The 14,703-nt window shown below is 43.2% G+C and overlaps 1 protein-coding gene across 15 annotated transcripts in view; it reads left to right on the top strand.

Moving 5' to 3' along the window:
* ERC2 (ELKS/RAB6-interacting/CAST family member 2) overlaps positions 1-14,703 on the top strand; it is a 974,141-nt gene that overhangs the window by 781,594 nt on the left and 177,844 nt on the right. For 5 of the 15 annotated variants that reach the window (XR_002125344.1, XR_002125343.1, XM_019654367.1 and 2 more), the window contains one exon: positions 12,548-12,613. The exons of the other annotated variants lie outside the window; for them this stretch is intronic. Coding sequence is in view for 3 of the 5 variants with exons in the window: in XM_019654367.1 (XP_019509912.1) it covers positions 12,548-12,574 (27 nt within the window). In the remaining 2 variants the exon portion in view is untranslated. The remainder of the gene's footprint in view (positions 1-12,547; positions 12,614-14,703) is intronic. 15 annotated transcript variants of the gene reach the window in all.

Here is a 14,703-nt window from a genome sequence, read left to right as displayed (position 1 = left end):
TGTACCCATGTTAGCTGAACTGACTTAAAGAAGGGGAAGTCCCTTCCACGGACCCCTGACTCTCATCCCAGGATTCCTGACTCCCTTCCCATGAATCTTCCAGCCCCAACTTCCCTGTGGCCCTGAGGGTTGACCAACCATGCCTTCTGGAAGAGGGGCTACAAATGTTGACATTGTCCCCTAAGATGTATTAAGGGAGCAGAACGTGGAAAACAAAGAAATATTAAAAAATCAGTCACCTTGCTACTTTTCCAGAGAAACTCATTTTTCTTTAGGAAATTCAATTGAAGTATTGCCAAGCTTGCAGAATTAGATTCTTTTTCCATTTCTTCCCATTCCCTCTCTCCTTTATGACGATTTTGCTTTCTCCTCAGGAGAAACTGAATCCAAGGGTTATAAGTCTAGACTAGCCATTCCCAAAGTAACTCTTGGAACATGAGTCCCATGAGGAAAGTCTTGAAACAAAGATTCAGTGGGCAAAGAATTTGGGGAAAGTGCTGCATATTATAACTCAGTCTTGGAGAGTCTTGGTGCAATTAGCAGATCAAAGGATCTAAAAAGTCATATAAGAAAGAAAGCTCTCCAATTTTATTTAATCCAGCATTTCCCAGACCTATTTGATCATAGATTTTTTTTTTCCTTTTCTAGTAACATCTGTGCTCTGAGAAATACTGTTCTCAGGGTATCAGGTGAAGAAAGAGGCTACCCAGTTTAAAACATGGCTGATCTAGTTTCCAGCAGTGGTTTTCATCATAAGGTGGGATTTTGAAGCAATTTCCCCTATGCTTTGCATAGCAGAAAATGAAAGGGCCCCTTTCATGTATTTCTTATGGTACCTTTTTAAAGGGTGTAACATCTGAGAGTGAGTTATCCCACCAAAATCTCAGTAGAGCTGAACTAAGAGAGCCATTATAAAGATGGGGACCCTGGAAAGCAAGGATAGTCATAAATGCCAGCCCCTTGGGGATTGAAAATGGGTGTGATGAGGAGAAGGGAGTATTTGAAGACCACGTAAGAGAAATCGGGAGAGGGTGGTCGTCCCACAGCCAAGAAAGGAGCGGTTCATAGCTGGTGGCCTGTGACCCCCAGGGATGGCCATAGCCATTGAGTGTGTCTGAGCAGAACATTCAGACAAATCCCAGTAATGCCTTTAGGAAATCCTTCAAACCAAGAAGTGGGCACAAGGACAGACAACAGATATTTCCCATGACATAAGCTGCTGGTGAGCTTTGAGAAACAATAAAGACCAAAGAATAAATGGAACGTGCTGGAGACACATTAGTACTTTTATTTTCAGTGAAGTCACCGAGACTGATTTTAGAACAGTTAAGTGGAAACTCAGCTTCTCCTAAATGCCCTCTGTACCTGCCATCATCAGCATCATCTGTTATTTTCCTGAAGTAGCATCTTTCCTTGCCTTATCAATGATGTCAAGTCTTTCTACTTTCCTTTTTCCAGGCGTCATATGATTTGTATTGTTCCAGGAAAAGCCATATTTTATTAATCTCTTTCCAATGGCTCCCAAGTATGGAGCTAACCCCACGAATAAGGAAAGCACAGCCTCGGAGTGAGCGCCACACTCCAGCCAGTTCAAAATGCCAGGCCTTGTTTAAGCTGCCCTGTGGTACCCAGGACACAGATTTTTGTGCCTGGGCTTTGGGTTGATTGTCAAGCCTTTCAGGGCCTGGATCTCACTGCATTTTTTGTGTGGAAAATGCACTTCTTTTTGTGAAAGCATCAGCCACTCTGATTCTAATTTGTAGGGGCCTAAATGGCAAAGCACCTAAACATTTTTTGGCTGGAAACCCCAGCATATGTGGCCACTTTCCAAGTCCAGAACTCACCTCTCCTCACTCACTCTCCCTTCTTTGAATGAAAATGCTCCCTCACAAGAGTTGGGAAGCTCAAGAAATTTTTACTATCTTGAAGACTTTTGTCTCCCATTTAAAAGTTAAATTTCGCATTTTACTTATAGAAATCCTACTTCTAAAGAAGAGCTACAGAGCCCAGGAGCATGGAGGCATAATACTTATTAAACTGATAATGGAAAAAAATTGGTTAAATTGTGTGTTAGTCATACTCTTTGTTTCATAATGCAAAGCACATTCTTACCTGTCTGGCCTATAATCACTCGATAAATGTCTGTTGAATGAGGTGTTTCCATAACACCTTTGGGAACTAGGAAGGGCAGATGGAAGTAGCTCCATGGTAAAGAAAAAAGATCTCCAGCAGAAGAAAGTGGAGCTAATTACTCAGAATCACACCTCTGAAAATCAACAGGCCCAGGATGAGGACCTGAGTCTCTGGGTGCTGTATTCTGATGGCAAACCAATTTGGATATCAGTATGGATGTATTTCTGCAACCACATAATTAAATAGTTTTGCATGGCTATAATATCAAATTTTCCTCTAATGCAAATGTGCTTTTCCCTTTCCCATTGAGTTGTAGTACATCTTATCCCATTTTGAATTTTTTTTCGAAGTTGAATTGAACTGTGATTTCACCAGTTCTCTTTCCATTCCCCTCAGTTTTCATTGTCTTTATTTTCATTCTTCTGTTTTGTGATTTAATTCCTTGCATTTTCCCCCATTTCACCTGTTCCCCTTTACTCTTTGTTCCTGCTGTCCTTGTGCCAAACAACATGTGGCTTCCTGTAACTCTCCCACTACTGTGTAATCACCCAAGTGAGGTGCGCAAGGAGTGGAGAGCAGAGCGCAGAGAGGGATGGGGCATTGCTCTGGGTCACAGAGGGACCTTGGCTGTGGATAGCCAGGACCCGTATTCCTTTGTTCACTTACCCACGAGCCTCCACGCATCCAGAGGCCTGGTACAAGCCAGGCCCCTAGAGCAAAGTAAAGGATGCTTCACTTGACCGGGGTCTACCAGCAGATCAGCCAGGGCTCTGGGGGTGCGTTCAGGTAATGGCCTTTCTGTGGCAGAAGCTGGGTTTTCATTTTGCATCCTTAGCTTTAATGTCCATGCTGCTAATTTATTTATAGAAACTTGATTGCCCTAGTCATAAATATTACCCACTCCTCGTGGCAATTTCCAAAATCTGTCTGTAGATGTAAATAATGGTCTTTGGTCCTTTCTCTGCTGCTCTGGGTTACTGTGTGGTCCTGGCACATGTTGGCTTTCAGCTGAGATGGGAGTTTGTACCACTGGACATCTTTCAAAGCACTGAATGTCCACTTCCATTTTCTGTTGAAAATTCCCATAGAACTCTACTTGTGTCAATTTGCCATAAGCCACAAACAACTTGGTTACTAAAGAGCTCAGACCTAGATTTGGCCTCCTTTACAAGCTAGTGACATGGGACAGATATAGAGACTCTACTTTTAAGACATAATGAAATGAGCCCAGTGACCCCACCCATGCTGGCTGTGCCTGTGCTGTGCTTCAGAGAGGCTGCAACCTTGATTTCTGGTCCCAGACCATGTCCGCTCTGCCCAGAAGGTAGAGTTAGCTGGGAAAATGAACCCAGGGTCCTTTCCCTCTCACCCCCCCCCACCTTGTCTACACTGCACACACCTGAGCCTTGGGGACCCGCTCTCAGATGGAATTAGTCCGTGTCCTGCAGACACTACCACAGGAGGGGGATTTCCAGCCATCCCTGAAGTCAGGTCCTCTTTGAGGTGGTTGCTGGAGGCAGGTAACAATATTGGCAAGCCCCATGTATGCTTTGGCCCCAGACCTACTTGGTAAACCACCTCCCTGCTTTTCTCCTCCTCCTCCCTGGGGCCTGCATTTTATATTTGGTCAAGAAGGAGTTGGTGGAGTCTCCTTGTCCATCAGGAAAATGAAGTGGTCACAGCAGCCTCTCCCTGAGCCCTGGTACTTCTCAGAAAGCCAGCTCAAGGCCTGGACCCCCGCTCACCCTCAGCCCGTCTCTGTGAAATGCTGGATGGGGCGTTGTGATTGATGCCCTGCTTTCCGTGCGCTTTCACCAACAGATTAGCCAAAGTGTAGCCCTTGGAATTGTAACAAACAGACGAGGGGTTTTACTTGCTCCGTTGCCCCTAGAAGATGGATTCTGAATATAGAATTGTTATTCCTAGCTTTTGCTTAGGGAGGAGAAAAAAAAGAATTTATTTTATGTTTTGAGGTTAAATGAATGTGGGATAAATGTATACATAGTGTCCTGAGTGTATATATGTACGTATCGCTATATGTCAGATGAACTGAGTACTTTTCCACATATGGAAGAATTTCTCAAGATCATGTTCAACTAGAAATTTCTCTCCCTAACTTCCCCAGAGTGCATGTTTGAATATACATTATATATACATATAATATGTGTGTGTGTAAATACATTTTCATGTTTCCTGCATAAAACTTACCACGTAGCAGAGCTTAGTACAAGAGTATAGTTACGGAACAACTCAAAAAAATAAATGTTCAGTTTCCCATGACAGTAACCTAATAAGAAAAATTACCTATGTTAGGTTTTTAATATCAGATTCCCATCCAAGTCAGTATGTGTCTGAAGCTTGCCCGAATAAGAGACAACAGAGTTTTTTTGCAAATCTAATTTCAGCTTCATGTAAGGATGAAGCTGTCAAATTCAAAAGCCCATGAAGAAACTCTTGTTGGACTGATGTTTATTGGATGGGAGAAGGGTTCAGAGATTTCAACTGTTCCCAGTCTTGGGCCAGTCCTGTCAGAATCAGAGTCAAAGATATTCTGGGATGCATTTTGAAATAAGTCCTGCAAGCCACTTGCCTCTTTTCTTTCCATTTAAAATAATTAATTATTAAAAATGGAAATATAATTGACATTTAACATTGTATTGGTTTTAGGAATACAACATGATTTGATACATGTATATGCAGTAATACCTTGGTTTGCGAGCGTAATTCATTCTGGAAACAAACTACTCATATTGCAAGACATCGCTCATTTACCACATTAAAATGTATTAGGAATGTTTGCTCGTCTTACGGAACACTCGCAAACCAAGTTACTCGCAATCCAAGGTTTTACTGTATTGTGAAATGATTGCCAAATAAGTTTAGTTAACATCTATCACCACACATTGTTACAAGTTGGTTTTTTTTTCTTGAGATTACTTGCCTCTTTTCTGATACTCCTTTTGTCTTAAGCAGATTGAAAGATGCTGTGTTTAAAACTCAACAGATTTTTTTTAAGTCCTTGAAGTAGAAAGATAACTCAGATGTCACTTTTTCTGTTATCCTCAAAGACTAAAAATCCCAAAGCTACTAAAACGAACCACAAGGTATATGTGATTTCTCAGCACTGGGAAAGAAAGGAGGCAGTTTATTTGTTTGCTTGTGTTTAAGAGCGGGAACTCTGGGATGACCCTGTCCTGGCTCTCTGGGAGGCCACAGGTAAAAAAGGAAATGAGGACAAATGTCTGAAGTGTTGCTGTGGGAGGTATTGAACTGCTCCTTCCTCTACGAGCAGTTACAGGCTCATCGAACCATTACCAGCCACAGAGGAGGAGGGGAACCTGGCTTTGCAGATGAGCAGGCTGTTGCGCAAGCTCTTTAATCTGGGCGTGATGTGACTTCTTCACATGCAAGCACAGGAAGGCACGATTTGATGAACCCTGCCAGGTAGGGTCTTCACAGAAGGGAAAAAAAAAGGCAGAGCTGCTTAAGGCTTCAGGATCCTCCTGTTAGAAAAGGGTTTTTCCTTAAAAGAGACTGAGCCTCGTGAATGAATATTCCAGTCTTGCTCTATTTTGGGTAACGTTATCCGGCTCCCCTTTGCTGATTATTCTTAGTTTGAAACCTTGTTTGCAGTATTAGGGTTTCATTAAGAGATTTGTTGCAGTATCTTTTGAGTCAACAGAGGTTTTCAGACATAGCCTGCACTCCCCAGCTTGTAGATTAGATGTAAGGCATCTTGGCAACATCGGAGGGTTGATTCTTTTTCAACTTACTGCTTTAATCCAGTCACATTTGTCTACGAGGCAGCTTCAGCTCCCCCATTGAAAGGAGGTGTCCAACCTTGAAACGTCTCGAAGCAGGGAAATCCATTTTCTGTTGCTAAACACCATCGCCTCTCTTTTTTTCTTGAACTGTTGGAATAAGGATCACGTTTGACTCACACACTTCAGGTACTCAGCATGCTCTGAAGATAACGGAACAGCAGAGGACAGAGAATTGGAAACATCCTTTAAACACACACTGCGCACACAGAAATTCTGAAAACTACCTTACTTACAGAACAATAGCATTCTAAAAAATGTTTCAGCATCCAAATATTAATGATCTGAATAAACCCTAGCTTTGAACAGCTCCGAGAGGCCCAAATGTCCAAGGATGGTTTTATACACTATCAGATCCTTTTTACACATACACACATCCTTTTTGCCTTTGGCTTTAGTGCAAAATCAAATAATTTGTTGTAATAGTAACAAACTATCAAATGCTACCAATGGGAGTGGTACGTCTAGTTATATTTGTATACGCTTGTAACATCTACAAAGTAGTTTAATTTACATTCTCCAGTTTAATTCACATGGCAACCTTATGAAGTGTCAGGGTCAATATATGCTCCCATTTTATTTTTGAGGCAACTGAGGGCACAAAGTGTCAAGAAGTTAGAGAATTTGGTTGCCCACTAGCCAGGAAATGGCAGAACCAGATTCATGTTAAAAACACAATTTTCACTGTGTTTAACAAAACCAAGCGTTAATGCCTGATGGATGAGGGAGCGAAAATAAAGCCAGTCTCCACCTCCACCCCTTTTTTATGGCTATCTGGCAATGGCTCAGCTTTTAACAGATGTTGACTTTGGGCTCTGAAACAATATTGTTGGCCAGCGTAGAGCCTTCCAGCATTTCCATCTTCAGCTGGGTATCTTATATCTTTCAGCTGAGAGCTGGCACCACGCACCAAATTCTGGTTTGCCAGAATTGCTTTTGCTTGAAGGAAATAAAAAACTAGTTTCTGCAAGTCACCCCACAATGATGGTCCAAAAATGGAGAACATTCCTAAAGGTGCTGCATTAGAAGTGAAGGAGAAAGCCTCTGTAACGTTTTCAGCGGCTCCACAGAGAGGACTCAGATGGCCACCCTTCGGTATCCTTGGGAGGTGAACTTGCTGAGACGAGCCAACCCGGTCTGCACAGGCATACAGTCTCTGCCTCCACCTTGAGAAATACCCAGTGTGTCGCATAAAATATGGACGTCTCAGGACGGCCGGTTAGCTCAGGTGGTTAGAGCGCGGTGGTCATAAAACCAAAGTTGCCAGTTCAATCCCCGCTTGGGCCACGGAGCTGTGCCCTCCACAACTAGATTGAAGACAGCTACTTGACTTGGAGCTGATGGGTCCTGGAAAAAACACACTGTTCCTCAATTAAATCCTTTAAAATACATATCTCTCCCGTCGTGTTCCCCCCTCAGCCAGTGATGTTCAGCTTTCACCAACTGAGATCAGAGCAATAAAGCAGGGATGTGGCTGGTGCAGTGACAAGGGGGATGGAGCCATTCTGTGGAGAAACAAGTAAACACAATCTTGGCAACCCTCAGGAATTCTGGAATCCAGGCAGCATTCCCTCTTGGAGGAGTGGAAGTATTTGGGAAACAAGTACTGAGTCTTCCGTACTTACTCATTTGGAAATATTTGTTAAGTTCCCAGACCTGACAAGACACTGGGAGGCAGTGTGAAGGGACAGAAAGTGCTACCCTTTTCCTCAGGAAGGTTGACATTAGTTTGGGTGCTGACAACATGCCCATATAAGGGACACATGCTGTTGCATGTGAGCTTTTCTTTCTTCCAAGAGCCAGAGGGATCCAACCTAAGTTGTGTCATCCAGCTCCAAGCAGGCTCTTGAACGGCTTGCAAAGAAGTAGTGCAAAGTCCAAAGTACTTCAGAGCTGAGCTAAGCAGAACCAACAAATGCCTTCTGAGGGCAAAATGTGCTCTTCTTTCTGTGGCTGCGCCGCCCACCTGTTAGCAGGGTATACCTTTGTGGTCGGACAGACTGGAATTTGACCCTGGCTCCAAACTCCTGGCCAGATGTCCTTCGGTGAGCCACCTGAACTTTCTCTCTGAGTCTTCCTTCCCACATCTGCTCATACAGCCTGCTGACACCTGTGTCATGGGGCTGTGGTGAGACTCAGTGAAGAAACACAGGAAGATGTCACACTCTCTCTAAAGTGGAGCAGGCGCTCATACCTGCTGGCTCGGTTCTAGCCAGATCAGAAATAAGCTCACATTTATATTTAAACAGTGCCAACTGGATATCTGAATCTGGATAGGATGTTCCTAGCCTTTGGGGGAACTTATCTGCAAATGGGCCACACAGGCTGTAACAAATACAGCTCATGTCAGAGTTTATAGCCGTTCCTGATCCTGACCTCATCACCTGAACAAAGACATCTATCCGAGGGCAAGACATGTTCCCGGAGCAGGAGAGATGAAAGAAACGAATGGGAGGTCTTCCCCGGGAGGCTTGGACTTGATCCTGAGAGAAAACTTACTAGTGCCCCCCTCTCCCACGAGGCTCGGGGTCCCTGTTCTCCAGGCTCACGCCATCGGTTTCCTTTACATGTGTGTCTGTCTTTCCCAGTTCTGGCTATGCCTTCCGTTGGCTGTGCCATGAGGGGTTACTTTGGTGGAACCCAGGTTCAGAGCACGTCATAAATCCCACACTGTGGTCCTGCTCTGGTGACTTATGTTTGCTGAGTCCTACGGCTTGAAGTTTTCAGAAAGCGTCAGAGAAGCCATGAACTAGAACAAAGGCAGCGGTAGGTCTGGCGACTGTCCCCACCAGACACTGTTATAACCAGGATAGTCTCCTTGCATCTCTTCCCACAAGGAAGCCAGGATGAACTTGCCAACAGAGACAGCGGCGGAGTTCTCACAGAGGCTGATGTGAAGGGGACATTTCCATAATTTCACTCTCATTTCCAGCTGGGACAGGTGTGACAGCCATGTCCCCTTTAGGAACTTTGTCCTCTGATTTCAAGGAAAAAACTGGCTATCAACTCCAAGAGACTTGCACGTGTGTGTGTGTGTGTGTGTGCATGTGTGTGTGTGTGTGTGTGTGTGTGTGTGTGTTTTGTTGTTGTTTAAACCCATTGATGGGCCGGGGCTTGCCCATTGGCTGTACCTAATACTTCAAAATGGAGACCAATTAAAGGTTTACACCGGGCCGTTCATCATGTCCGATGATAGAGTTCCTTCCCAAAGCGTCTTGGCCCGGGCTTATAAAGGCCCCCAGGACAGCGAGCCTCCCGTCTGGTCAGCGATGCCTCAGCCTTTGCTCTTACATCTTGTCATTAGCATAGCCCTGTGAGCGGCCCATCTGGTGAGGAATTTTGTATTATCGCAGCATTTACAGAATCACATTAGGGCCCAGTGCCTGGGACTGTAGGATCGCCCTCAAGGCCTCCTCTCATCTCTGGAGCCACAGACATATCCTAAGGTTATTTCATAGTTGAGCCTCCCTTCTCTTCGAAATCTGCTGTGTTTTGTGGCCATTGCGCCCTGGACTTCAGCCCGCCTTGGATCTTCCATCCCCAGATGCTGTGGACAAGAAGCACTTCGATGGCTGATGGACGAGAGGCTTTCTTTCCATCCAGAGATTTTGGCAACTCCTGGCATAGCCTCACTCAAGAAAAATACACATGGGAGCAAACAACAGGCAGCATCCAGAAAAAGACACTGCAAAGTTGTTTCGGAAACAGGCAAACAAGGAGCGGACGCAGATTCTCCCAGGCCTAGAGATACATTTTAAAACTCTAAGTAGTTCTAAGTAACTTGGCAGTTCTAAGATATCACTTGACGTTAGGGGTCAAGTGATATCTATCTGTTTCTTATTTTTTTGGTCCCCAAATTTGCATTTCTGTGTGGTAAGGTTGCTGAATAAATTAATATTTGCGTCCAGAGATGCAGGCAGTGGCAGGAGTGAAACAGCTGCGAACGTTTGGAACTACTTGGAGCTCCCCCTCTGATTAGCTCCTGCAGTTTTGTTTTTTATTCCCCAAGCAGACACTCACTCTGACCCAGATCACTTGGTGATTAGGGTCAATTCATGTTTAAGCTTTGAAGATTAGAGACCAGAAATGGCCACCACTTCCCTTTCTATTTTCTTCTAAAAACTTTAAAACTTTAGAAACTAAAAACGTGAAAAAAATGCATAATATTCTGAGTTCACTGAAGGAATTTACCCACATTTCTGCCATGTTAAATGTTAGCAGAGTTTATATTGGACTGTCATATTTCTTTACTTTATTCACTAGCATATAAGACATCGATCTCAACATCTGGTTTTTAATAACCCTCGACATCTGGGAGCTCCTTTTTATTCCTATGGTGGACGAGGCACAGTAGTGATATTGGCAGTGTATATTTTCAAGCTACAACTCCTGTCTGTTTCAATCATAATTAATTACCACTTTTTAATATATTTAATTTGCTAAAAGTGATTTGCATTAGACCACATTTCACTGTTAAGAAAATAGTGGTAGATTTTGGTGGCAGTGGCTTTTTTCTTTCTTTTTTTTTTTTTAATTTAAAACCCTGTGTGAATGGATTTGAAACCAACTGAATGTATACATGCTATTGGGTTTTAAATGCAAAATGAAATAAACTGCTCTGCAAGGAAAGTGATTTTTACAGCCATTTAGAAGCCGTCAGCAGAGGCTGTAGGCTGTGTTTTAGGGAAAGCCTTTTATTTTGTTTTGTAACTTTGGCAAATCATAGCATTTCTCTGTGCCTAGAGTTTTCCTATAGCAGTGAGTCCGGGGGTCAAGAACTTTATGATGAAAGCTCGGGCCTCCATCCAGAGAAATATACTTGCACACATACCCACAGTGTTCTGCATTGAATTTCAATGGCTTCCTAAACCCCTTGAAACCCATTTGTGGATGCCATGCTGTAGACTTTCCTTCTTTATTAGCATAAAAAGGGACATCAACTGTGCTTTTCTCCAGGAACTGAAAGGAAATTTAAGGAATGCAAAAAAATACGTGTTTCTCAATTACGCAGGGAAAAGAGTAGTTTATTGCCAGGAGCCAGCACTAGACTGTGCAGAGATAAATCAACACAGGTACATTTTACATGAGAAAACCCAATGAAAATGACCAATTGTACCTTTTTTGTTTTTGCCGGAATATCCTATCTAGATTACCAAGTGCAAATTCATACCACGCTGTCCAATTCAGACCATGTGCAAATCTCCCGCCCGACATCAGTCGGGGCTTCTTAGCCCTCTGGGGTCCGTAGACCAGTTTTGGCAACCTGGTGAACTCTCTGAACCTCTTCTCAGAATAACCTTTTTCAATGCATAAAATAAAATACAAAGAAACACAAAGGAAACAAATTATATGAAAATTCAGTTCAAGATCACAGACCTCAATACTTGAGTAGATGAAAATTACCTTTGCCTATTGGCAGAATTAGATTGAACTGTATGACACTGCTGTTTTTCTAGATCAAAAATGGTCATCTATTGGCATTTTCGTATTACTCAACTTAATATCGCTAACAACTTAAGCCATGAGGATCCAAATCGTGAAAAAAATATTCCAAGATATTTATTTTCCCTAGTCCTGATTTTTAAAACAAAGAAGCAAATCATGGGAAAACCTGGTGTCATCCAGTAATTATTAAGACAGCTCCCAAATTGTGTGTGAGGCCAGGATATGAACCACCCAGTCTTCTTCTACACATTCTTTCCATCCTTACAGTAAACAGCGAGAATTCTTGTTCAAACCAGGACCTTGTGATGGTGGACATACTTCTGTCTTCAAAGGTTCAATTTCCCTGCCTATCTGCCACTTCACGTGGCCAGAGCCATTCAGGAAATCTTTTCAACAACAAGGATTCAGACCAAATAAGTTTCAGGTTATCCACAGTGGAACACAATTTTAAGTTAAACAGCATTTCCCTTCTACTAGCATGCTACTGAATTGAAAGTTTACTCCACTTTCTTTAAACTTATTTGATTGCAAATGTATACTCATTCCACAGCGTGCACATCCCCTTTTATGCAGAGAGCAAAATGGAACCTGACAAACGGAGATCACAGCGTGTTTGGGCCTTTGAGAAATAACCGATGTGACTTATTGCATGCTACAGAAGCTTGTTCCACCCAAGTCGATCTTTTTTTTTAATGCTTCTTCAGCCTTTATTGATATTTTAAGCTTAAGAGAAATTAAGGGTATTTGATTACTGTAATTACTTCTCTGCTTACTTAAAAGGTTTAATCTCCTCCTTAGGCATTTGCAATTCAGATTGCATGCTCTGCAAAAAAATAATCATCTGCTCATGTAGACTAATTTTAATCTTCTAATCCAATCTTGACACAGAGTCAGGGCTGGGTGGGTGGAATGTTTTTGTGTGGGGGTTGCCCTAGATGCAAAACTCAGTAATGGATTTGACAAGTCGGTGATGTGGAACTTAAGTTAATATGGATTTTTTTCTTTTTTTCTTGTGCTTTAAGATTGAAAAACCAAGTGAAGATCAGTGTGCCTTCCCAGTGCATCACGGTGTAACTAACCTTCTCTTCTTTCATTCCGGTGCTCCCCTCCTCTCCGGGCACCTCCCTTCCCCGGGCCGGCGGCCGCAGGATGACGAGGAGGGCATATGGGCATAGCCGGGCCTGTAAACCAAAGTTCCAGTTTTGTTTTGAGGGGTGAGAAACCATCTTTTATATCATTTTTCTTTAAAAAATTGCATTCTAGTGTTGTATTGTGTGCGTGATCAATTGTGTTCGCTGATGTCTGTGACTGTGCCCTGTGTCTGCTTCTGTGTCCTGTGACTGTCCCCAAGAGCCCCTCCTCCCCCCCCCAACTCCCATCCCCCAGCCACCCTAAAACCATGGTATGGCTCTGCCTTGTTGGGGCTGGGTTGAGCACGATTCAAATGTTTCTTTGTTATTTAAGATGTAATCTATGCCTTTGCTAGGGTTTATACACACTTTTCAGGGCATGATTGTGGACTCAAATTGTCACAATTCTCCAGTCGTGGTTTTCAGCCCACTGCTCGCTTTTGCCAAATGTGCCAGTGTGGTGTGACGCTCACATCCCTCTGATGGTGTCAAATGTTTGGCAAGGAATAAGGAAAATAAAAGTATATGTCTTTGTGGAGCTGAAACTGTCATCTCTAAGAAGCCTGTTTAATGGATTGTACTGTCTCTTCCATGGCAGCTCTGAAGAAAGCAGCATCAAAGCATAGTAATGGTGAATGGGTAACTATACCTCTTGGAATTAATAAGAGTAGAAATATTAATATTGTCAGGTCTCAGCGGCATTGTATCTGTTATTTTTCTTTTACAGTTGTGCTTCTACGGAGTATTGCATTATAAATTTCATGCACTGCATTTTTTCAGAGGGTTTTGCTCTTTTAAAAGTTGGCTTTTAGCAACTAAGAGCCCATCCTTTATTTCTGTTCTATCTGCGTTATAATGGAATGGTGGTGCATGTAATTGCCACTGTTATAAATGGAACATTGAACCCTAGCGACTTTTGCTGCGGGGAATCACCTCTCTCCAGGATACCACAGGCTGTTTAACACAGTCACAGCCTCCCTGGAGTGAAATATACCTGTGATGACATTGAATATGCTGTTGAACTTGATGGCATTGCACATGCCATTTTGTTCTGAACAAAGGAAAGTGGTAGACTGTGTACCGTGGTGATTTCTGATGGTCAAAAAAAGTACTCAGTGTGCAGTGCTTTTTCTGGGACAGACGTGAAATGTCACAGTGCTGGAGAATGAGTAGGTCTGTGATGAGAGAGGCAGTTCCTTGGGATAACTGAACAGGTGTGCCCTTCCTCCAGTCTTGCCTTCATATTTCATGGCAGTCGTGCTCCGGGTGAATTATAAAACAGTAACTGGTGTGTTTTGCCTATGGGTGTCAGTGCCATGGTGCATGTCATTGGTGCATGTCATTGCCTGGTTGAACTGTTGTAGGTCTCACCAATGAGTCAGATTACTTTCTCCCATCTGACCAGGAATAAGCGGGGGGAGGGGAGGGGGGCGTTTCAGATACAGTTCTTTCCATGTAGTAAAGATGTAACGCCAAATCCGTTGGCTGCCAATAGAACCTGCTTCCTGGTCTCATCAGAGTATCTCCTTTTCTTCTCTCTTTCCTGGGTAAAGGGCAAAACAGCACTGGAATGAATGCTTTCTGATGCAGAGCAGCTCCAAAGGGGAGTTTGTCAGCATGAGGAGGTGAGGAAACCAGAAAAGGTCTTGAGGTTCTGTCTGAGAGCCTCTCTCCTTGTCTGGGGCAAACTCGAAGAGAAATATGACATTTACTCACATAGAAACGCTAATCAAAGTATAAAATGGCCTAAAACAATATTAAATGAGAAGAAAAGGCTTTAGAATGTTAAAAAGCAAACGTGTGAAACCTGCCCACCACATGCGTGGAATAGGGAGGCAAAGGAAGTTCTGAGAGTCTAGGGGTGTTGAGACGTAGGGTCTCACGTGGGGCTTTTCTACAAAGCTGCTGCCTCTGCCATCATAAGTGTTAGGGTGCTGGACTGCATTCGTGTCTCCTCCTGAATAATAAAGGTTTTTATTGCTCTTTCACAAGATTCACAACATCCACCGGGCATCCCCTGATACGGGAACCTTGTTGTCATGCTCAGGGTGGAATGGGTGCGGAGGCTCATAAAAAACCTTGCTGTGCTCAAGGCAAAAGGAGACAATGGTATTAAGCTCCTCCCCCCTTTATTCCTTTGTGAATTTCCTTGACTACCATGTACCCCCAGAAAA

This window comes from Hipposideros armiger, unplaced genomic scaffold, assembly GCF_001890085.2.
Source record: "Hipposideros armiger isolate ML-2016 unplaced genomic scaffold, ASM189008v1 scaffold_220, whole genome shotgun sequence".
Taxonomy (NCBI): domain Eukaryota; kingdom Metazoa; phylum Chordata; class Mammalia; order Chiroptera; family Hipposideridae; genus Hipposideros; species Hipposideros armiger.
This window is presented reverse-complemented; position numbering and strand designations above follow the sequence as displayed.